The sequence below is a fragment of the Schistocerca nitens genome, chromosome 2 (assembly GCF_023898315.1).
Source record: "Schistocerca nitens isolate TAMUIC-IGC-003100 chromosome 2, iqSchNite1.1, whole genome shotgun sequence".
In the NCBI taxonomy this organism is placed as follows: Eukaryota; Metazoa; Arthropoda; class Insecta; order Orthoptera; family Acrididae; genus Schistocerca; species Schistocerca nitens.
The window spans coordinates 336,386,306-336,412,178 of NC_064615.1; the positions used below are offsets into that span (position 1 = coordinate 336,386,306).

The 25,873-nt window shown below is 41.2% G+C and overlaps 1 protein-coding gene across 1 annotated transcript in view; it reads left to right on the plus strand.

The window, feature by feature from the left end:
- The window catches only part of LOC126235015 (protein sister of odd and bowel-like), a 244,428-nt gene extending 236,831 nt beyond the window's left edge, over positions 1 to 7,597 (plus strand). The window contains exons 4-5 of the mRNA XM_049943750.1: positions 6,997 to 7,291; positions 7,547 to 7,597. Of these exons, the coding sequence (XP_049799707.1) occupies positions 6,997 to 7,291; positions 7,547 to 7,597 (346 nt within the window). The remainder of the gene's footprint in view (positions 1 to 6,996; positions 7,292 to 7,546) is intronic.
- The last annotated feature ends 18,276 nt before the right edge of the window (positions 7,598 to 25,873 follow it).

A 25,873-nucleotide genomic window follows, 5' to 3' on the forward strand; every position in this document is an offset into this window, starting at 1 on the left:
CTCTGCAATGCTGTTCGAGTTTAGGCGTGAACGGGAGGTTGAGTCAAGGAGGTATGTGTGCTAGGGTAGTCTGTACAGTCATGCAAAACCTCTGTGCCGGCATAGAAGAGTGGGAGACTACGGTTAGAATCCCAGCCTTGGTATAAATTTTCATTCGTCGCTTCAGTCTTCATACAAACATCAAAGATTTTGAGGCTTGAAAAGATCTCTGGAACCATAGTTCGCTTTAGGTTAGCTAGGTTTAAGTAGTTCTAAGTCTAGGGGACATGATCTCGGATGTTCAGTCCCATAGTGCTCAGAGCCATTTTAAACATTTAACATAGTTCCAGTAGGAAGATGAAATGCTGTTTATGTAGTCCACCCCACTGCAATATTCAGACAATCTTTGACAGCCACAGAATGGCACAATTGCTGAACACTCCACAGAGTCACTTTTCATTTCTGTCATATTTAACAGTGCGGTAATTTGTCGAACATTTCTGTTTATGGAATAATGCCTCCGTTGGCTCCAATGTCGACGTCACTCTATTTTGCAATTCAAATAAGTCAGTTCCTTTTGCTGATGAGAATCCCGAGTGAAACGCCTACAGAAAACCTCTAAGTCGATTTCTCGCAATATAATCATGAACTGTATGCTGTTCGTCACACATATAGTGTAATTCAAACATAAAGAGACTCCACGATGTGTTCGATCGACACATAAACCTCCTGTAAGATGATAATATTTTTCCTCTCCAACACCTTACTACAGAGTAAGATGATACGAAATCCCACTATCCCTTGTACTGTGTCATCGTCCTTCAGAACAACTGACACAATAAATTTAGATTTGCCTCAAGAGTGCCTAACATCAAAATAAATGAGCGTCTATGGGGTACTGCCACGAGAAATATGTGATCGTTAAGCTTGCTGCAACGAATTCCGAGAGTTGTAGACTGCTCTTAATTTAATAATTACACCATGTGTTGTCAAGTTCCTGCCAGGAATTTCTTAGGTGTGCTTATTAGAGATGTGGAATTGTAATAATTCTCTCCCAGTAGAGTATGTACAAAATGTTTACAGTCACTGAAATTTGTTAAGACATACTAGAAGCACTAGTTCTACATTTCAGAATTTGTGGTTCATTCTCACTCAATCAAAACAATCCAGAATCACAAACACAGTTCAGTATCATAAGAATGGACATAGATTGAGAACGAACATAAATACATCATAGCAGTTTCTTTGTCTTTCTAAACCCACTCATCGAAAGAGCTTCACCTCATATTAACCCTTTGACCAACAAAACGAGTCTGAGGCAATTCGCAGGAGTCAAGGATAATATAAAGCATGCTAACTGTTCTCGTAGCTTCCAGCACGTTCTATGAGTCAAAATATTGTTTATGTACCTTCTGTTTCAGGTATTAATTCACTTTTAATTTATTGAGTGATTTTCATAAGTAGTGATTCCTTCGAGGATTTCTTAAAATAGCAGTTGATGATAACGTTTTCAGGTCACAGCAAATATTCTCAAAGCTGTTAACTTCAGGTTATAATGAAACATTGGTTGAGTATCGATAGCATCGCAGTAAAAATTTAAATAGTAACATGTTTTGTCTAATAATATAAGTACATTTGAGAATCCCCCCCCCCCCCCCCCCCCCCCATGAACCATGGACCTTGCCGTTGGTGGGGAGGCTTGCGTGCCTCAGCGATACAGATCGCCGTACCGTAGGTACAACCACAACGGAGGGGTATCTGTTGAGAGGCCAGACAAACGTGTGGTTCCTGAAGAGGGGCAGCAGCCTTTTCAGTAGTTGCAAGGGCAACAGTCTGGATGATTGACTGATCTGGCCTTGTAACAATAACCAAAACGGCCTTGCTGTGCTGGTACTGCGAACGGCTGAAAGCAAGGGGAAACTACGGCCGTAATTTTTCCCGAGGGCATGCAGCTTTACTGTATGATTAAATGATGATGGCGTCCTCTTGGGTAAAATATTCCGGAGGTAAAATAGTCCCCCATTCGGATCTCCGGGCGGGGACTACTCAAGAGGATGTCGTTATCAGGAGAAAGAAAACTGGCGTTCTACGGATCGGAGCGTGGAATGTCAGGTCCCTTAATCGGGCAGGTAGGTTAGAAAATTTGAAAAGGGAAATGGATAGGTTAAAGTTAGATATAGTGGGAATTAGTGAAGTTCGGTGGCAGGAGGAACAAGACTTCTGGTCAGGTGACTACAGGGTTATACACACAAAGTCAAATAGGGGTAATGCAGGAGTAGGTTTAATAATGAATAGGAAAATAGGAACGCGGGTAAGCTACTACAAACAGCATAGTGAACGCATTATTGTGGCCAAGATAGATACGAAGCCCACAGCTACTACAGTAGTACAAGTTTATATGCCAACTAGCTCTGCAGATGACGAAGAAATTGAAGAAATGTATGATGAAATAAAAGAAATTATTCAGATAGTGAAGGGAGACGAAAATTTAATAGTCATGGGTGAATGGAATTCGAGTGTAGGAAAAGGGAGAGAAGGAAACGTAGTAGGAGAATATGGATTGGGGCTAAGAAATGAAAGAGGAAGCCGCCTGGTAGAATTTTGCACAGAGCACAACTTAATCATAGGTAACACTTGGTTTAAGAATCATGATAGATGGTTGTATAGATGGAAGAACCCTGGAGATACTAAAAGGTATCAGATAGATTATATAATGGTACGACAGAGATTTAGGAACCAGGTTTTAAATTGTAAGACATTTCCAGGGGCAGATGTGGACTCTGACCACAATCTATTGGTTATGACCTCTAGATTAAAACTGAAGAAACTGCAAAAAGGTGGGAATTTAAGGAGATGGGACCTGGATAAACTGAAAGAACCAGAGGTTGTACAGAGTTTCAGGGAGAGCATAAGGGAACAATTGACAGGAATGGGGGAAAGAAATACAGTAGACGAAGAATGGGTAGCTTTGAGGGATGAAGTAGTGAAGGCAGCAGAGGATCAAATAGGTAAAAAGACGAGGGCTAATAGAAATCCTTGGGTAACAGAAGAAATATTGAATTTAATTGATGAAAGGAGAAAATATAAAAATGCAGTGAATGAAGCAGGCAAAAGGGAATACAAACGTCTCAAAAATGAGATCGACAGAAAGTGCAAAATGGCTAAGCAGGGATGGCTAGAGGACAAATGTAAGGATGTAGAGGCTTATCTCGCTAGGGGTAAGATAGATACTGCATACAGGAAAATTAAAGAGACCTTTGGAGAAAAGAGAACCACTTGTATGAACATCAAGAGCTCAAATGGAAACCCAATTCTAAGCAAAGAAGGGAAAGCAGGAAGGTGCAAGGAGTATATAGAGGGTCTATACAAGGGCGATGTACTTGAGGACAATATTATGGAAACGGAAGAGGATGTAGATGAAGATGAAACGGGAGATACGATACTGCACTGAAAGACCTAAGACCTGAGTCGAAACAAGGCCCCCGGAGTAGACAACATTCCATTGGAACTACTGACGGCCTTGGGAGAGCCAGTCCTGACAAAACTCTCCCATCTGGTGAGCAAGATGTATGAAACAGGCGAAATACCCTCAGACTTCAAGAAGAATATAATAATTCCAATCCCAAAGAAAGCAGGTGTTGACAGATGTGAGAATTACCGAACAATCAGTTTAATAAGCCACAGCTGCAAAATACTAACACGAATTCTTTACAGACGAATGGAAAAACTAGTAGAAGCCGACCTCGGGGAAGATCAGTTTGGATTCCGTAGAAATACTGGAACACGTGAGGCAATACTGACCTTACGACTTATCTTAGAAGAAAGATTAAGGAAAGGCAAACCTACGTTTCTAGCATTTGTAGACTTAGAGAAAGCTTTTGACAATGTTGACTGCAATACTCTCTTTCAAATTCTAAAGGTGGCAGGGGTAAAATACAGGAAGCGAAAGGCTATTTACAATTTGTACAGAAACCAGATGGCAGTTATAAGAGTCGAGGGACATGAAAGGGAAGCAGTGGTTGGGAAGGGAGTAAGACAGGGTTGTAGCCTCTCCCCGATGTTATTCAATCTGTATATTGAGCAAACAGTAAAGGAAACAAAAGAAAAATTCGGAGTAGGTATTAAAATCCATGGAGAAGAAATAAAAACTTTGAGGTTCGCCGATGACATTGTAATTCTTTCAGAGACAGCAAAGGACTTGGAAGAACAGTTGAACGGAATGGATGGTGTCTTGAAGGGAGGATATAAGATGAACATCAACAAAAGCAAAACGAGGATAATGGAATGTAGTCGAATTAAGTCGGGTGATGCTGAGGGTATTAGACTAGGAAATGAGACACTTAAAGTAGTAAAGGAGTTTTGCTATTTGGGGAGCAAAATAACTGATGATGGTCGAAGTAGAGAGGATATAAAATGTAGACTGGCAATGGCAAGGAAAGCGTTTCTGAAGAAGAGAAATTTGTTAACATCGAGTATAGATTTAAGTGTCAGGAAGTCATTTCTGAAAGTATTTGTATGGAGTGTAGCCATGTATGGAAGTGAAACATGGACGGTAAATAGTTTGGACAAGAAGAGAATAGAAGCTTTCGAAATGTGGTGCTACAGAAGAATGCTGAAGATTAGATGGGTAGATCACATAACTAATGGGGAGGTACTGAATAGGATTGGGGAGAAGAGGAGTTTGTGGCACAACTTGACCAGAAGAAGGGATCTGTTGGTAGGACATGTTCTGAGGCATCAAGGGATCACCAATTTAGTATTGGAGGGCAGCGTGGAGGGTAAAAATCGTAGAGGGAGACCAAGAGATGATTACACTAAGCAGATTCAGAAGGATGTAGGTTGCAGTAGGTACTGGGAAATGAAGAAGCTTGCACAGGATAGAGTAGCATGGAGAGCTGCATCAAACCAGTCTCAGGACTGAAGACCACAACAACAACAACAACAATGAATGATATAGTTTTGTTTTATTATTACTTGCTGTCATTTATTTGGAATCTAATCTTCACAGAGTAGGATCGCAGTATATTAAAATATCGGTAAATAAACAAAAAATTATATTTGTGGCAAATTTGCTCCCTATGGCAAACTTTGGGAATAAGAACAATTTGGATTACACAGCCTGTAAATAAAAATGAGTTCAAACATGATCGTAAGTTACGGTGTACCGCAAGTTTCCGTAACCAAGAACAGTTCAGTCACGGCGCTACAAATTTTTAGGGGAAATGTTCCTTCCAATGTTTTTTGTTGAGCTGCCAACCTCTCCGCAGTGTGTCACTGAGTGACAGCAAGTGATTGATGATGGTGGCGCCTTTGGTGGAATTCGAGAGGAGCTGGTTATTTGCCAGCATCGGGTTTCATCCTCACCCTTGTCGGTGTCATACTCAGCAACAGCAGAAACGTGTCTGTATAAACTCTATACGCATTCATCACAGTCTCCTACACCTGATAGATACACTTAAGGCATAACTCTCAAATTGTCATTACTTTCACACAGATCTTGTAATTCAATTTCCTCATCTTTATCTATGATAATGGTGGAAGCTGAATAAATGAATTAATATTTGTACCACAGCTGGACTAGGTCTCCGTGCTTACCAGGCGGTAATGCTAACCATTAGCATTCTTGCTAGTAAGCAAGGAGACCTGGGTTCAAGTCCCGACCACGGAAATGGAAATGCCGTGTGGCTAAGGACTCCCGTCCGGTAGACCGTTCGCTTGGTGCAAGTCTTTCGAGTTGACGCCACTTCGGCGACTTGCGTGTCGATGGGGATGAAATGATGATGATAAGGACAACACAACACCCAGACCCTGAGCGGAGAAAATCTCTGACCCAGCTGCGAATCGAACCCGGGCCGTTAGGTATGACATTCCGTCGCGCTGACCATTCATCTACCAGGGGCGGACAGTACCGACCATGGCGCAAATTTTAATTCATTTATTCAGCTTCCACTATTACCTTATCAACCAAATGTATTGACTGTAGATCATTCTGCAAGTCGATATTACCTTCTGGCGTTGCCAATCTCTTATAGACAATTGCTTTATCTACGAACGATCTTAAAGAGCTACTGAAACTTTGTACTAGATAATTTTTGTACATTGTAAACAATAACGGTCCTATAACACTCTTGAGGTACTCAGGAAATTACCTTCACGTCTGTCGATTTTGTTGCATTAAGAGCAACACGTTAAGTTCTATCTACATCTACATCTACATCTACATACATACTCCGCAATCTACCATACGGTGCGTGGCGGAGGGTACCTCGTACCACAACTAGCATCTTCTCTCCCTGTTCCACTTCCAAACAGAACGAGAGAAAAGTTACTGCCTATATGCCTCTGTACGAGCCCTAATCTCTCTTATCTTTGTGGTCTTTCCGCAAATATAAGTTGGCGACAGTAAAATTGTACTGCAGTCAGCCTCAGATGCTGTTTCTCTAAATTTCCTCAGTAGCGATTCACCTAAAGAACGCCTCCTTTCCTCCAGAGACTCCCACCCGAGTTCCTGAAGCATTTCCGTAACACTCGCGTGATGATCAAACCCATCAGTAACAAATCTAGCAGCCCGCCTCCGAATTGCTTCTATGTCGTCCCTCAATCCGACCTGATAGGGATCCCAAACGCTCGAACAGTATTCAAGAATAGGTCGTATTAGTGTTTTATAAGCCGTCTCCTTTACAGATGAACCACATCTTCCCAAAATTCTACCAGTGAACCGAAGACGACTATCCGCTTTCCCCACAACTGCCGTTACATGCTTGTCCCACTTAATATCGCTCTGCAGTGTTACGCCCAAATATTTAATCGACGTGACTGTGTCAAGCGCTACACTACTAATGGAGTATTCAAACATTACGGGATTCTTTTTCCTATTCATCTGTATTAATTTACATTTATCTACATTTAGAGTTAGCTGCCATTCTTTACACCAATCACAAATCCTGTCCAAGTCGAAGAGACTGTTTACTGCAGTGATACTGATACCGATTTCTAATTCTTTTCCTGTTTCTCCAGGTACATCCACAGCAAGGAGAAGCCGTTCAAGTGCGGGGAGTGCGGCAAGGGCTTCTGCCAGTCGCGCACGCTGGCCGTGCACAAGATCCTGCACATGGAGGAGTCGCCGCACAAGTGCCCCGTGTGCGCGCGCAGCTTCAACCAGCGCTCCAACCTCAAGACGCACCTGCTGACGCACACGGACATCAAGCCGTACAACTGCTCGGCCTGCGGCAAGGTGTTCCGCCGCAACTGCGACCTGCGCCGGCACAGCCTGACGCACAACCTGGGCGCCGCGGCGGCCACCGTCGCCCCCGCGCCGTCGTCGTCGTCGTCGTCGTCGCCGTCGGCAGCCTCCGTGGCCGGCAGCAGCGGCGCCACCACCTCCTCCGCGCTGCCGCTGCCTCTGGCGCTGGCCGCGGCCGGCGGCTTCGTGCTCGAGGCCGCCGCCGCCACGCAGTGATAACGTTGCGCGTCCTCGCACCGCTTCACACTACCCGCTGTTACCCCTGAGGGTCGCTGCTCAATACTGAAGAATATGTAATTAATGTTCCTTTGTTTCGTATGTTAGTTTGGTGAAGTGCATCCTCTGCCACTACTATTAAACTCTAATGGTGTCTGACCGCTCCACACCATAGTGGGAACAATTGCGCCCGCAGCGAACACAGCGTTATTTCTCTGGTCATAGCTACAAAAGCACTATAACTGACTTCGTGTACATATAAAATAGTTTCAGACCAGTTATCTGTTGGTAAACTATAAGATGTTCCAAGTCCACTGACTAATCACACGCCGAAGTCGTGGCGGTAGCCTCTTTCAAACACAGTGCTGTAAGAAATTTCCTACCTTTACTAGTGCTCATGCCATCCTACCGCTATTTTTGTGATTTTGGAAATTTTTTAATTTATTTTTTTGGCCAGATGCATGCTTTTCCTCAATCAACCCGAGGCAGGGAAGATGAAAACGGCATCATTCTGTGATTCGTGTAAGGTTTAGTTCTGCGTCTTATATATGAAGGGCTTATTTCAATAGCGGTACAAGTCCATTTTTGTTCATTCAGAGATACAGAGTCCTAAAGTTAAAAGAGCGCTGAAAAATCTGCAGTTGAGATACCAGAAATATTCAGGTCTATGTACTTGAATATTTCTAGTATGTCAACTGCAGATTTTTCAGCGATCTTTTAACTTCGGGACTCTGTATCTCAAAATGAAGAAAAATGGACTTGTACCACTATTGAAATAAGCCTTTCATATGCTTTAACTTTTTGTGTACCCTATTTTCTGAGACAGATGTTGAGGACTAGACTAGCATTTGCCCAAACAATCTCATAACCCACACTCACGCTGGCCGATGAAACAGAACATTTTTCATCAAACGGCTATGCGGATTCGATCCTGGCCTTATTCATGGCACTATCTCGAAAAGCTGATGCTCTTCAAATCAAGCTATACGAGCCGGTCGATACAACAAATTTTCCTCACTAACCAAGAAAAGCAGGGAGAGTGGAATATAGTTCCTGGTCTCGAGATTATGTTAGGCTTCTCCGTAATGTCTCGTGGAGTAAAGTCATATCACACTGCTGACAGTTAACTGCCTATCTGATCGAGACGTTAACCTTCCCTATACTGTCGTTGCTTTCTTGAGATGAAACGGCTAAGTGCTAGTTTTCATGTTCTGACTTCCGCTCTGTCCGCACTCTTCCACATTACGGCCATCACACACACTGTGTTCCATGACAGAGATACGACTAAATACTTCACAGTTCGTAGCGGGTCAGAGGAAGGCAACCTTGATGGCAGTTTATATTTCCACATTTCCCCCACCATTCGGAGAATACATACGTGCGTGCGTGTGTGTGTGTGTGTGTGTGTGTGTGTGTGTGTGTGTGTGTGTGCGCGCGCGCGCGTGCGTGCGCGCGCGCGCGCATGCGTGTGAGTTTGCTACAGCTGTCTCCGTTGCTCGCTTCCCACTTTCGACTGCTTCTTGTCCATCCTGTCTCGATACTGCAGATGTCTATTTTGCATATGCATCCTGACTGAGAATTCGGTAAATCTGAATCGTAAAGCTGAGTGTAGGAATGTCACTGCAGTGACTTTTGGCAGTATTCTCTCGGTCACCTTCTGAGTGAGTCGAATACTGTAGAACGGAGTTATCATTTAATAATTTTAGGCAGCTAGCAAGCGCGTAAGACTAGAAATATTTATTCAGCACCAAAGAAAACGTCATATTTCATTCAAAAACAACTCAGGGTTAGTTATTATGTCCAACGCCCAGGAGATTTTGCGTCACAGTGACACAGCACTTTTTGGAACTCATTTTTGTCGATGTGAGTTTTAATTTCGATAGCCGCATGTGCTTAATAGCTGACAGAAGTAAATGCCAACGTCGACGCTACAGCGATAACTCTTAATTACTGAGGCCTGACGCTAAACTATCAAAACATCAGTACAAGAAGTTAACTACATCCTGCGGCGTGTCTGAAACCTTAGGGATTATAAGTTTTCTGTCAGTTATAATGAAGTAGTTTTTAACGCCTCTGCTCAGTTTCCTTTCCAAACTTTTTTTAACACATTCGGCATCTCAATGGAGAAACAGTCCAAGCTAGAAATAAAACTAACCCGTGTAAAAAGTATTATAATCATTTCATTTCGTCAAGTGGAACAGAAACTAAAGTGATTTTACAACTTCGTTTATTGTGATAGCAGAAAACTAATAATAGAGCATATTGCATTGTTGAAATCTCAATCTCTTTTGCCTTGCTAAGTCTGGAGAGGCATAGGAAATAATAAGCATGTTTCTCAACATGTTGGAGGTTACTTAACACAAAAATTCATCTCCTAGTAACTTCAACTACTCCCTTCATTTGCACGAACTTCTGTCTAATCACAGTCCGTCTTCCATTCTTAAAACATGGTTTAACGTCGTTATCAGTTTACAGTTTTAGTATCCAGCCTAAATACTAGATTTGTAGGTAAAAATATTAGAATTTTTTCCTTTTTTATGTCGATGGATACCAGTTGATTCTTCGTTCTTCCTGGAGTTTTCCATTAATACTAGCTTACATTGCATTTATACGAGTGCAGTCGATACGCAGGTTATTTTCACAGTGTTAAACCATTAGGAATAACGAGATGCAATAGAAAAAGCTTTTTTTACTTCGAGCTTAATATTATTAGTAAATTATCTACTGGAGGAGACCGAACAAATATTTATTACCTTGCTGTGGCAGAGTCAGACACTTTTGCACCTCCTCTCCCGATTTTCTTGACAGATAATATATTTCTTCTGTCAAAATACATTAAATGCTCGTTCCTAACAACTGCATCCCTGTAATCGCACTGGCTTGACCGCTCTGATTCAGCTCTACACTTTAGTCTACCATACGCAAGTCTCTTCGTCTCTGCATAATTAGTGCAACCTATTTCAAGTCTTGATCGCTGTCTCCAGTTTTTACCCCCATACTACTTTACATTATCATATTAACTATTCCCTGAATGCATTTTTTTTTGACATTATCTTCATCATCTTTTCGTTGCCTCGACAGATCCATTTAATCGAAGAAATTGGCTTAATCGTTAACGGTGCAACAGCTCTATTTTTGCTTTCAGCTATGACCAGAGTGCGTATCGCTGTGATCAGCTGGCAAAAGCAGCTACGTATTATTAACTCTTTCCGACATTCAGGCTCCCAGCCTACGGTAGTGAGCCGGTATTTAGCCACAGGTTAGAAAAACTCACCACACGATCCCCCAGACGAGCCTCTGCGTGCATCGATACCGCGTCTCAGCATGACACGGGGCGACCGCAGGTCACACGACGCCGATGGATGGCTCTGAATTCGACCACAGGCAGCGTGCACGGGTGGGTGGGTGCGGTCGTGCGTACGTGAGTGCGTGGGTGTGTGCGGGCGGGACGTTGGCAGGCAGCGCCATACGGTTGTGTGTCCTCTACAAGGATCTTGTACATACAAGACTGAGTGTGACTGCGCTGAACACTTGGGACAAGGACTTGCCAGTCGCAAGGCTGGGTGAATCTGCAGTGTGTGTGTTGCCTACTTAGTCTTTACGATTAGTCTTAAGGTTGTGAGAGATATCTTGGTCTCGTTTATTGTCCTCTATTTTCAAGTTTAAAATAAAATTTTCTTACATTTACATGGCATTTCGTTCACTTTACTTTACTTCCCGTTGAAAGGTGAACATGAAACCTGTCTCCAATCCGATACTGTCCCTTACATTTCTACGATCAACACAGGAAAAATGATGTGAATGTCACATCCATTATCTACCGATAAAGTGTGATTTTCCTACAGTTAATTAATTAATTAAAACACACACATACGTGGCAGTCCGATAGCGCTCTAACAAACCAGCTCACAAAGCCAGACCATGTGTGTTTGTCCGTCACAGACAGAAAAAAAATGGTTCAAATGGCTCTGAGTACTATGGGACTTAACTTCTGAGGTCATCAGTCCCCTAGAACTTAGAACTACTTAAACCTAACTAACCTAAGGACATCACACACATCCATGCCCGAGGCAGGATTTGAACCTGCGACCGTAGCGGTCGCGCGGTTCCAGATTGTAGTGCCTGGAAGCGCTCGGCCACTCCGGCCGGCTCACAGACAGAGACAGGCCTATATTTTCCACTTTTACCGAATCATATTTACACAGCTGAAACATTGAAACTCTCATATGTTTCACTACCTCTGTTTACCTGATGTACTTACTTGCTGAATGGGTGCTGAATTTTAATTTGCATCTCCTCCACAGAAGGAGAACGAAGCACTTCTTTTTATTACTTTGCTGTGTGAATCTGGAAAAAGGGCTAACCTTATTGACAATGGGAGGCACGTTACCCTCTAAATCTTATGCATACTTACAAAGATAAAGTTAATTCGAAAAGAAAACAGTACTCATGTACATCTCATGTGATTCCCAGCTGTACTATGAGTGTTCAACATTCGCAAAGGAACAGAGAATTACCAAATTTGGCGAGTTAAATACTTGGTTGAGCGACTGAATAAATTTGGGAAACAACAAGAGCCATCATAAATTAGTAGCAGTACAAGCTGAATTAACATATTGCAGGAGACTGCCAGATGCAATATAAGTAAGCCATCTCATACACAAGGGGAAACAGGCCAAAGGTTACCTTCCACAGTGTGGCCAGCACTAGCTTCCAGTATCTTAGATCACCAGTACTCAATTTCTGATCTATAATTGCATTTTAACGTTTAAGTTTTCTCAGTATTTGATTGTGACGGATGGGTAACAGGGTAAACAGCTGAAAAGAGATGTCACATGTGCAAACAAAGCTATACTCCTTAACTCAGTACATAAAAACAAGAACATTTCCCGTGCTCTGTTAAAGACTGATCCAATGCCATTAAATGTATCACTAAAAAAATTTATGTTCATACAGACATTGAAAGAAAGTGTCATGTAGGGCTAAGTCGTAGAAACTACATTAGCCACGAAAAGGTAATGTCACTGGCAAAAGACATTACAAAAATTCATTCCATTTACGCTTCAATGTGGGCTAGATATCGCAGTACACATTGCATCATCGAATAGTTGGCCCACGTTTGCAAGAAAACAGTATTCGATTGGTGCGTTCGCCTTCGTGCGACCACATTGTTTGTAAAACCCAAACTGGTTTCATCGTTATGAAGGTGATAAATCACTCACGAGGCAAATCGGGACCAGAACGTTAATGACACATCCTACCCTCTCTTGAAGCTCGCCTGCATGTTTCACAAAGTTCTACATTCACAGTTTCGTAAAAAGAAAGTTATTGTAAAGTGAATAGCATATTGCTATAACAACAAGCTTTAATGATGAATATGTCTTGCAGTGTGACGAGACAAATCATTTAAAAATGTTGTGAGATTTTAGAGAAGGAAAGAGGAAATTTTACTGTACTGAAACACACCAGTACGAAAAATATAAAATAATTTTAATGTCACTGCGTGTATGGACTATAAAGCAACAGGCCACTGATGGCGAAATTATCGTCTAAGCTAGTATGGGTGTGACAAGCAAGGCGGACGTACAGATCGTATGCATCATCCTGAAGCTCATATCGGTACACTCTCTTATTAACGCTGAGCCAAAATGGGAGCGAACATGTATGCTCCGAAGTGTGAGAGAAGGGAAAGTCTATCTCATGTTCAACGCAACTGGAAATTCGAAAGGCTATAAGACAACAATACGCAATACTGTTTTACTCTTCACGCCAAGTACAAACAAGCTGCCCCTCTATGAGACAAGAAACGATACTATCTTTCTTTTCAGGACAAATACAATTTTTCACTCTAAAAATGCAAGAAACGTTTGTAATGGGTACAAGAAGGCAGATGATAAACATTGTTATCATTGGTCGGTGATATAGGTGTATTTCTGCTTGACAGTCCCCTAGAGAAAAATGAAAAAGACTATGTGTCAAAAACTATTCAACGACATACATTACTACTGACATAAAGCGAATGTTTAAAATATATCGTAACAGCTGCAATTCTCATCTTCTGGGTATATTCTCAATACAGTTTTACAGTTTCGGCTTTCAGTCATTTTCAAGTACACTAATGTGAATTTAGAATGAAAAACATAACCTGTCTAACATATACGAGTAATAGTCCTGAGACTACTACTTTCGAGAGCAAAAAAGTTTATACAGCTAAAATTGTCAGGTAACAGCATAGTTATGGGAAAACCAACAAGGTGAAATTCATAATTACTTCACAGTCACATGTGTTAACACTTCTCGTACAATAAGACTGAATACATGTACGGCGAGTGTGATCACAGTAATATCTGTCATCAAGAATGACTCCACATTAATAACTCACAACAAATGGCTGAAATTGTACAGTTTTACTTAGAGTAAATCAACAAGATAATAAAAACAAGCACTCCGTCTTCAGGCCACAAGTGGCCCATCGGGACCACCCGGCCGCCGTGTCATGGGGATGCAGATACGAGGGGCGTGTGGTCAGCTCACCGCTGTCCCGGTCGATATGATGGTTTTATTTGACCGGAGCCGCTACTATTCGGTCGAGTAGCTCCTCTATTGGCTCCTCGAGTGCACCCCGAAAAATCAACAAGTTGATTGCATTTAATTTTTTTAGCAACTGTGGTCTCATGTTCAAAAAATTACTATTAGCATTCATTTTTCTACTGTCAATCATTTTCACATGTACGATATTACATATGAGTACCTACACATGTGTTTCTTAGCTGCAATTTAAAGAGAATCGAAAGAATGCAATAACTATAGCACTTTTACCACCGACAAAACCGTAGTTTTTGATATGTTATGAAACACCAACTACAATTGTTGCCAGTTCACATGTGAAGATAGACAATTTTGTGCCGCTTTTGGAAAAATAATAGGAAAAAAAACTAGTCACTTTGTAATCTATATCCTACTCTACCAGATGCGTTCACTATTAGCAGTTCGATGGTTTATGATTAAATACAGTTCAAAAGCAGAGCAAATGAAGTGATCGTTTCACTCATACAGTTTTGTGAAATTCTAAACCTGGATTAAACTTTTCGTTGAAAGAAACACTACTTCTTATCGGTTCGTAAAACAAATTTCTTGCAGATTGCTGACACGATTTACTCTTCGTTGCACTGTTCAAGTATTCCAGCTTCTTTTAAACCTTTCGATCAAACGTGGCACATTATTCACATGAAAACGGTGATCACTATCAAGAACTTACAATCGTCCATAAACCTTCACAGGAACAGTACCTCCAGCTGACAACTCAGGGACAGCACATTACTTCAACTACAGCGACGAGCTTCAGTGATGTTGTTACATTTCAGTGGCAGCGCCAAAACAACTGATCACTATTAGAAGGTAATGAACTGCACACTACAAGTTTCCCGTCATTTTTTCCAGCTGTGGATGCAATCTCTCTAGGAGGACATTACTACTGATAAATCTCGAAATATGTAAGTAATAAAGATAGCCACATAACCATTACCTATCATCTTCACTACACCTAAACTGATAAAAAGCGACCAATACGTCAGGAGAGATGCCCCGTGATTTAAAAAATATAGCAGATAAATCAGATGTGTAAATATTGGAACGAAGCAGAAACAGACCAATAAAGATTGGCTTAAAAAAAAAAGGGGGGGGGGGATCTAGTTGCTCCATTAGTTAAGTCAGAGCAGGTTGTGAGTTACTGAAGTACTGTGTTGTAATCAGCTAGGACGATGGTCTTCTGCAGTGGATGGAAAGAGGAGTTACTAGATTGTAATATTAAGTATTCTGCGCAACCCTTACCGCAAAGCAATGAAAGTCACTTTTCGACAGTATCGTTGTACAGTACCGTATCTTACCCACTTACTCAGCGCGTTCCGTTCCAAATAAAAATCACTACAAGGAAAAATCTGTTCCATCTCAAAAGCAGAGGTAGGCTGACTGTTCAGTAAGCTGTTTCTTCTCTACTGGTCTGGTACTTATTATGCATCAAATAACAACAAAGACTAGAAAGTGGCATGTATTAAAAATCAAAAGTCCTAATCCTCAATTCCAAGCTAATACTGCTTAATGATACAGATTTAATCTGCACCGAACCACAAAAGGCTTTTAAATTAAATGAATCCTTTGGCGATTATGATCTGTCAAGCACTTAAGTTCAACACGTTAATGAAACTCTTGAAAGATTTAAACTGTGTGCTAGAGCAGAAACGTAGGAGGGAATTACTGAGGGAACTGGTGTGATGGCGGTCTGTGCGACTTCTATGGATATTAAATCAGTGAGATATTGTTCAGGAAACCCACGGGCCTGGGTTTGAGGGCCGGTCTTACAGCAGTTTCAGTCCATTCAAACGTTTCGCTTCGCAAGAGTGCACACACCTTCGCACTGTGAAACATTCGTTGTCAATTGATACTTTGTTTTCTACCTTCCGTGTAATTTACTTCTTAGAACCTCAATGATATCGTCTCATTACTTGGAACTGACAACAGCTCACATCCGCTTACGGAATAGGAAGTTCATTTGATCCAAAGAACTTCCGTCCAATATCACTTACATCTGTTGTAGCAGAATCATGGAACGTGTCAATTCAAACTTCAAGATCTACCCGTAACAGAATAAACTTTTCAATGGCTAACAGCACAGAGACTGCAACAAGCAATCATGACAAACAAAACTCGTGCAGTTAACGCAGAACATCTCGACTACCATCAATAGAGGTAATAATGTTGCCATCATTTTTGGAATTTAAAAAGCAAAAGCTGCATCAAATCGGTGCCTTGTAAATAAAATACGTCCTGATTGTACGTCTACACAGGCTTATAACGGGCTCGAACATTTCTTGAAATGTGGGACACAGAGCATCATTCATACAATAGCGTCACCAGCAAACACCTATCTTGTGATAATAATCTCAAGTACCTCAAGAAGACAATTCAACTTGCATCACACTCCTAATGCGTAGATGATGTAAGTTGTGTTCTGTATCTTAAGGTTCAAAAATTGAATATTTTCTGAGGCAGTTTTATTTTTCCAACCCTGTACATTAATGACGCAGTGAGTAACATGAATTGCAATCTCAGGAGTATCACAGAAAATGTTTCTATTTTCGAGGAGATTCTATCTGATAAAAATTTTTGTACCATCCCGCTATATTTCGACAGAGCATCAGCCTGTCGCCAGGACTAACAGCTACAAGGGAACTTTACAAAGTAACTTAAATTATTATGACAGGCCAGGTAACTATTACAGGATGATGGATTATACTCCGAGGTGACACCACACTGGACTCGAATTCGAGAGAACGATGGTTCAATTTTGCATCTGGCAATCTAGATTTAGGTTTTCCGTGATTTCCCTAAATCACATCAGGCAAATGCCGGGATGGTTCCTTAGAAACGGCACAGTCGATTTCCTTCCTCATTCCTGACACAATTCGATCTTTTGCCCCGTCTCTGATAAATTCGAAGCCGACAGGACATTAAACTCAAAATTTCCTTCCTTCCTTTTTCAAGGTGACACAAATATATGATACTATTTTTAAATATACTCAAGAAGCCTGTGTAGTCGTTCAGTTCATCAGCAATGAAGATCAACTACTTGGTCATGGAGATGGAGCCATTTGAGAACTGCTGTCTGAACGTCCCCATCATGGGAAAGTTTGGGATAACTGCGAAGCGATTTCTCGATAACTTGGACACTGCCGTCTGTCGTCGATTTCGATGGCCTTCTTTTCTGAGTTACTTTAGAGTTATCAAATTTGCGGATTACAATAATGATTAAGACAGGGAAGCAGGTGGAAACCTACATAGATGGATGAGAACTGTTATTAAAGTGAGGCTGAAGAAACCCACATCGTGATCCGAGTTTGGGATCGTAAGATATTTGAATTTTGATTGATCATAATAATCAGAATTGACGGTAGCTGGGATGGGCGATGAGTTCCATTATCGAGCACTCAAAAGCTGTTCGGATTGAGTTAGTTTAGGTTTTTAGGGAAAAGGCGTACACGATAAAACGTGTCATTATGATCGGGGCTGCGAATGCATCGCTGGGAAGTTTGGGGGGCTGCCATAAAATACCATTCGGAGTCAGCTACAACCAGATAGAAGAGTCCAAGGTTGTGCAGAACAGATAGGAAAAATTGTCCATCATAAAATTACGTATTGCCATGCTTAAGTGGTAGGATAAATTATTTCACGTAGTATTCAGAGGTGTCTCTGATAGAACGATCAAGTTAGGCCATTGTATTATGAGAAGGATTAACATTATTAAACTGTACTGTCTGATCTCACCGCAGTCCGGAAAAGTTAGCAGTGGAGGTGACAACACATTGTGCAAAAAGAATGCTCTGAGTGTTGAAAGAGGCTAAACCTCTATCGAACGGCAGCTCCACCTCTAGGGCATAATTTTTCTCTTTGCTCATGTCGAGTTTACAATGACTAATCAAGTGCAGTAGCGTAGGCAGTGATTTTGATTGTTACTGATGAATTATATTTTGAGTGTGACAACCTACACTCACTGAGATGGTGAAAGCTTATGTCTTGCAATAAGCTATCATTCCAACCCATGGTGGTAAGTGGAATGATGTGGACGATCTAGATGTCAACTGTCTCAATGTTGTCATTATGTCGTCACTGATGACCTTTTGCTTGCGAGGACGGGTTTAAATAATATTCTGTCTAGAAGAATATCGTACTGATTATTTCCAGCAGAAACAAAATCATGTTGGTCGTGTGGTCTTATGTTCCACGTGGCATATGCCGCACAGTACAGTTGTGTCACTGCAGCTTATGACAGTAAATTCATATGCAAGCAACTGTTTCATTTGTGGCGGTAGCTGATCAGAAGTAGCTGTGCTCGTGTGAGCCCTATGAATTCTGATAAACGCACCTGTAACTTTGCTTGATTGCTGTAACAAATGTACAACTACCAAACTGGGAGACTAAGTATTAAGATTTTACTAAGTTTGTTTGTTCTTCATTTGCTAGTGTATCAAACTCACCCAGAGTGTTAATGTGTTAGAGAAATTCTTCAGCGTAGAGCACGAACAGCTGCACAACTGATAAGGGCAGATGAAGCTAAGAGGTCGAGTATGTGCAGATGGACCTCGAGGATGCAGTACCAGCTGGTAGGACTGTGTTGTAACGCAGTCCCACACCCCTGCTACGCTCTCACTTCCTGGTAAAGTCTGTTATTTCCGTACCACATTGCTGATTACAATCTGGAATTTATTTTCTCTTGATGTTACCCAATATACTTTATGCTCAGTAGCACTACAAGGGGCTATATACAATTCATTTCTAACACTAGAATACTGAAAATGTTACAAAATGGTGCACTGTGGCGCAGGTAGGTGGTATGGAATACTGTAGTGCAATTAATAATAAGGTAATTAGCTGGTCGAATATTCTCTAAGAATAAGTATTGGGTTATTAAATGCAACACTGGAAAGTATCAGTTGGAAAGTGAGACCATCAATCTTGTGGCAGAAAGAGTGTTGCAGTGGACCTAGCACTTTTGTGGACACTGATAACATCCCAACTTCGGTCATAAAACGCCGTAGCTGGTGGTCCCGAGGCAGCAGACGGACTGGCGCTGGGGTCAAACAATGCCATGCAGTGGGGTGGCTTCACATCTCAGCAGTGGCAACGCCTGGAACAGCGGCTAAGATTCTTTATCAACTGTTAGCCACACTTGTAACACGACAGAACAGAATGACTGATAGTTATAAAGATCCAGTATTTTCCAATTCACCACGTGTAGTCGAGGTTGTGAATGACATAGACAATTAGGAGACAACTGCAGAATAGTGAAATTCTCAGGGGATATGTCCTCTACAGGAGTACTGTATAAAGTTGAAATGAACTTAGACCAAACTAAATTTGAACCTCTGATAAGTAATCTGAGCGATACCTTACCTATGGGTACCGATGACACTCGGGCTATACAGATTCAGTAGCAGAGCAGTTGTATCCACACGTAAAGATGGATGAGCAAAATGTTTTACTGCTGTCACCAATTGTAATATTAGATAATCTTAAGTCAGAATTACAAAAAGATAATGAAAGTTTATGAGCTGAAATAAGTAAGGGTAATGAAGAGGTCAAGTCTCACGCATCACCAGAAATGTCGAAGTTGAAATGGGAAGTAAAGTAGACACTGAAGAACAGTTTACCCAATACCAAATAAGCGGTTCGGTCACACTAATGTGACCACTGTATGTGTTTGACATTGACGTACAATAACCACTCACGGACGGTAGGTGTCAGCACTGTTCCACTTGACGAAATGAAATGATTATAATACTTTTTACACGGGTTAGTTTTATTTCTAGCTTGGACTGTTTCTCCATTGAGATGCCGAGTGTGTTAACAAAAGTTTGGAAAGGAAACTGAGCAGAGGCGTTAAAAACTACTTCATTATAACTGACAGAAAACTTATAATCCCTAAGGTTTCAGACACGCCGCAGGATGTAGTTAACTTCTTGTACTGATGTTTTGATAGTTTAGCGTCAGGCCTCAGTAATTAAGAGTTATCGCTGTAGCGTCGACGTTGGCATTTACTTCTCAGTCAGCTATTAAGCACATGCGGCTATCGAAATTAAAACTCACATCGACAAAAATGAGTTCCAAAAAGTGCTGTGCCACTGTGACGCAAAATCTCCTGGGCGTTGGACATAATAAGTAACCCTGTGTTGTTTTTGAATGAAATATGACGTTTTCTTTGGTGCTGAATAAATATCTCTAGTCTTACGCGCTTGCTAGCTGCCTAAAATTATTAAATGATAAATCCGTTCTACAGTATTCGACTCACTCAGAAAGTGACCGAGAGAATACTGCCAAAATGTCACTGCAGTGACATTCCTACACTCAGCTTTACGATTCAGATTTACCGAATTCTCAGTCAGGATGCATATGCAAAATAGGTGTATAAAGCATGTTGGGGAAAATAGTGCAGTCGTTTTCATAATGCGGAAATGGAGTGATTTATCTGACTTGCAAAAGGGCATGATCATTGGCAGAGGGTGGAAATACATCCAAAACGGCTAAGTTACTAAACTCCTTGTATGCCGCCATGGTTAAAGTATACCGTGCATGGCAAAACGGCGCTATCCGAATCTGCCGCCGAGGCAATTGTGATGCACCAAGGGCTATAGATGACAGGTGTGAACGACGGCTGCAGGGATGTGTACGGGCGAAAGGAAGTGCAATTATTGACAACTGACCACCTAGATGAACCAAGGGGCTACAAACTGTCTCCTCAACGACTGTTCAGCAAACTTTGCTGCATATGAGCCTTTGTAGCAGGCACCTGGTTCATTCACCCCTGCTGTCTGCTGGTTATCGGCATGCCGATATCGCAACTGGACATCCTTTTTTTAATTGAACTGCGGCCTTCTGTCATGTTTGCTCGAACTGGGTAGAAATAATCAGGTTGTTCAGTGTTTTGCTCTTTCTCACGCATTGCTTTAAGCTCATCAATTGTCAGCTCCTGATAGTATGAGTCCAGCAGTTCTTGAATGTCGTCGCCATCGACCTCTAATTTAATTGCCTGTCTAGACGACGACTTCTTCAGTCTCTTTATCAATTTGATCAAGATCTGGTGTTGATTTCGCCTGGGTTTCAGTGGTGCAAAAAATTGACACAGTTTTTCCAAACGCTACTTAAGGTTTTTTTGTGAAATTTCTTCCAAGATTTTCCAATGAGTCTCATTACATCTAAAACGATGAATTGCTTCCAAAAACATTCAACACAGAGGTCGTTGTTCTGCCTCACAGCTTCATGTAGATGCGCAAGTGATCTCAAGTAGAAAACTTTAAATGTTTTAATGACTGTCTGGTCCATCGACTGAACCAAGGTGGTTGTATTCGGTGGCAAAAATACTTCACACGTGCGTAGAAATTAATAGAGTAGCTGGAGGAGGACTTGGTGCATTGTCAATTAATAGCATCACTTTAAATGGAATTTATTTTAACTGGCGATAATTTTCGACTTCGGGTTTGAAGTGATAATCACACCAGTCTTCAAAAAGGGGAGCTGTCACCCAAGCTTTAGCATTCGACTTCCAAATCACCGACAACTCAGCTTTAGATTGTGTTTTTAAAGCTCTTGTATTTTCTGAGGGATAAACTATGAGAGGGTTTAATTCACAATTACCAGTGGCATTCGCGCCGACCGTCACTGTCAACCGATCTTTGCCGGCTTTACAACCTAGAAAGGTTTTATCTTCAGGCGCTATAACAGTTCTTTTAGGCATCGTCTTCCAGAACACACCAGTTTCATCAACACTGAGTATGGTCTGGCTTGTACAGTCACCTTCATCTATCATTGCCTTGAGTTCCTCTTAATACATTGAGGCGGTCTCTTAATCAGCGCTTGCCGCCTCTCCACTTTCTGCGACGATGTGACAGTTACGACTCTTGAACCAGCTAAACCAACCATTACTAGCTTGAAACCTTTCATCTTTGGCTGCCTATCCAGCTCCTTTTTTCAATCTCTGAAAACTGAGCTTAGCTTGAGAGCACACTGTTCTGATCAGCAGGACAATTTTTCACTCTTACTTGATTGCACACCATAATTTTAACATTCTCTTTGATATGAACGATAACACCATGAAGTTTACAAATTATACTTGAATTCAAAAACTGAGCGATTTCACAGTTTCGAGATTTTTTCTTTGCCTTTTATAATTGTTCTGACCTCTGATTCCGGTAGATCAGACTTGTTTGCCAACTCCAAAATTTTAATTTTTATATCAAAGACTACGATAATATTACATTTGCATCCGAAAAGTAATCATTTTCTTTTCTTATTTGATGCATATGAATCAGTTCAGCTTCGTTTGCATGACATAGTTAGAATCCATCAATCAGATCACTCCGTGGATAAAACGACTCCACACAAAACACGTCCGAACCCTAATAACCCGAACACTGCGTGGGCGGAGTGGAGAAACAGAGGTGCGCAGAACTCAAAAAAATGAATCGTGTGACTGTGGATCTGCGTAAAATGGGCTAGTGTAAGTCGGGGTATTACTGTATGCATCTAACCAAGACGAATCACATGCTGTACTCAGAGCAAGCAGCGTGCAACTCATATCAAAGACAGCAGCTAGTGAATAATAAAGTAGCTGATGTGAAACTGGGCAAAACAGCCTAAAACATTTTAAAATTATCTAGAAGAGTAATACAGAATTCACCTCTTACCTCAGTGGAAGTGGCATTCATTTGTTGTAGGAAATATATTTATTTCAATTTCACGTGAAAATGTGCACCATAAATTATTCACTTATTCACTCAAGAATTCACGGATGTGCTGCTGGTATATTGGTTAGAACAAGAACAGATTCTTTTGCCACGGAACATTTAAAAGGGCAATCCATTCTCTGAGCTGTAATATTAAAAAGAATTCAGAGAAAAATTTCTAAAGGACTATTGCTCTTTGGAAATTCAGTGAGAGACACTGGTGCATTTCTGGAATGAAAGCAAGTATCAATCAGATCGTGGCACTATAAAAGGGTTCTCCAATACTGATGGAAGTGAATCAAGTATATTGATGCAGGCATGGCTATAGAATTGTTTGCCACAGGTACAGAACATATGTTACTGTTCCATATTTGAAAAGAGTTGGGTACAACACCAGGGGATAATTATGACAATTATACCTGTTTCTTTGGATTTTGGAATTAATACACAGACAGTATGGCAGCCAGCAGAACGGGTAGCCACAGAAAAATGCACAACACAGTTGGCAGAGTAGTAGCCATCGTGAAAAAATGCAGAATAAGGCAGTCAGTATATTTCATACGTCTCAGTGTGGGACCAGCCAGAGACAATGAGGACAGAGGTCACTGTAGTAAACAGATGGCCATGGACAATGAGATCCCACGTCCCAGTATTAAGCAGATCAATGACAAATAATATCTATGGACTGAGTGTAAATGGAGTGCAGAATGGAGATACCACAGATGACCTTGGTGGTATGTGTAGGCAGCGATTGGGGGCTGTAGACCTGCTGGCTAGCCTGTCACAGCAGTGGAAGGGCTGTTCTAGTGACTTTGACTGGGGTTGAAAGAATGACATCCTTAAAGAGTGGGCTAGCCATGTCAGCAGTACAGGGTGATTGGTGTGGCCATCCCTGCGGTAGTTCTAGCCATCATGACATTCTTGACGAGTTTCGTGTCAATGACATGCTTAGTATTATGACGCTGTCTCACGAACAGGAACCGAATGTTACAGTAATGTAGCAGAATAACGTTTTACTGAACTGGCAAGTGTGTGAACTTAGGCCTCCAAACCAAATTTTTAAAGAATGTAAGAGTGAAAGCGTTTCCGAATTATAAATAAGCTAACTTGAGCAGCATATTATGTAGAAACTGCAAAGGTGTCTTTGAAGGAAAGCGATTATATCTATAAATTTGTTTTCGATGTAGATCCCTAATATGAACTGCCCTTAAGGCTGTTACAAGAATGATATGGTTTTAGACACACAGGCTGAGAGGGGCAAAGCCCCGCGCCTTTGTGAATAGTTTCTTCATGACAGAATGCTTAGGTAGAATAAAATCGGAAAATTATTAGCTAAGCCAGAGTTCGATAGAAAACCAATGATTAAAGATTTGTGATACGAAGAGGAGAAAGTTTCCACTGCAGCTGATATTCAATCTGTTGTCACACAGTTAGTAGATGGTTTGGGGAGCGTGTTATTTAATCAACAGCACTTCGAGATTTAGACAATCTCTCAAGAATATTTTACAGCCTTGCCATGCGCTACAGACATGGCAGTACTGCCAGTGTTAAAGGTGATACAGGGAAGTTGTCGAAAGCAATCCAGAATGAAGTCACACTGATGCCGCAATTTAAGGACGCCATCATAGGGCACGCATTCTTGATCATTCCAAAGCTAAGTGTTAACATGATCACAGGGGAAGAATTTTTGAATTTGTAGTAATGAGATTTAACTTTTGATTTCTGTGATATAAAAATGTATGTAAAAGAAAATCAGTAGTGGTACTGTTTCTGCAGCAAAAGGGTGGGGATAGAATATTGGAAGCTCAATATCCAGAAGCATGAGATGGAGATCCAGAGTACAAACTAGTTCCGGTACAGAGAATTAGTTGGGAGAAAAGCGAGCACAAGCAGATTACGAACAAGGTAACTGAGACAGCTGAGGATATGGCTATGTTCTCAGATACCTATAAAGAAACGTCGAAGACGATTTTGCTAAGGAATGAAGGTGGGTGTTCAGATTCCCCTGGGATTGTGAAGAAATTTGAGTGTCAGTTAAATATAAAGCATCTTGAGAAGTTTTTAGCCAAGACAAACCCTGCGCCTTTTGCACAAAGAGAACTGGTTCACACATGATGATCAGTCTCAGAGAGCACTAGCTACTTCTGTACTAAATCATGGGGCTCGTAAAAGCTGTGGCAGATAATCGCTGTGGATCTCTTTGGCCCATTGTCTGAGTCAAGACGGGATTGCACTTATATTTTTGTGGTCTTTGATGTGTTCTCCAAGCACGTACAGCAGTATCCAGTCTGAAGTGCAACTGCGATAATCTTAGTAGAGAAACTGAAGAAAGAATATTTTGTACATGTGGGAAAGCCAAATGTGTTATTTTCGGATAATGGTCCACAGTTTATGGTTACCAAGTTTGAAGAGATGTTGGAGAGGAACCAGGTTAGGTTTATAAGGATTTCACCACACTTCTCACGTAGTAAACCCAGTGAGAGGGTAAGGAGAGAATTAAATTTATTGTATTAGAGTTTCTTTCACATACATAACACCATCTTAGCGAATTTTACTGTATCATGTGAAGACGTAATCAACAATGTATAGCATGAAGCTACAGATTTTGTACCTTGTGAATTAATGTTTGGCCGGAAATCCACAAATATTATTGGTGAAAAAGTGGATTTTCTGGTGGGCCAGATTCTCTCATACGATGAAATAGAGAATTTGGTCAAGGACCGAATATCATAGAGAGGCAAAAACGACATGATTACCAGGTCAAACACTTTTTCACCCATGGTCAAGAGAGATCGAGGAAAGTGCAACGTAACATCAAAATGTCTTTAATGGTGTGTCATGGACAATTCCTGGCGGAGACTTTACCACATATGAATGCTTATCGACTGGTCTATCCAAGATCCAAAATAGTTTTTGGATTAAGGTGTGCGATGTTCCTGAGAAAATGAGTGTCTCATTAGGAAAGCGTAGAGGGTTTCCCATGCTTTAGGATGTTTCACAGTAGGGGAACAGTGCACACCTGAGGTGTATAGAACAATCCTTCCTTTACTTTTCTGTTCTCTTGCTCTCATCCTTGATCTATTTTCTTTCTTTCTAGAGTGGTTATAGGAATCTGAGAAAATTCCTTGAAATAATTTGTAGGGTAGTTATTGAAATGGCAATA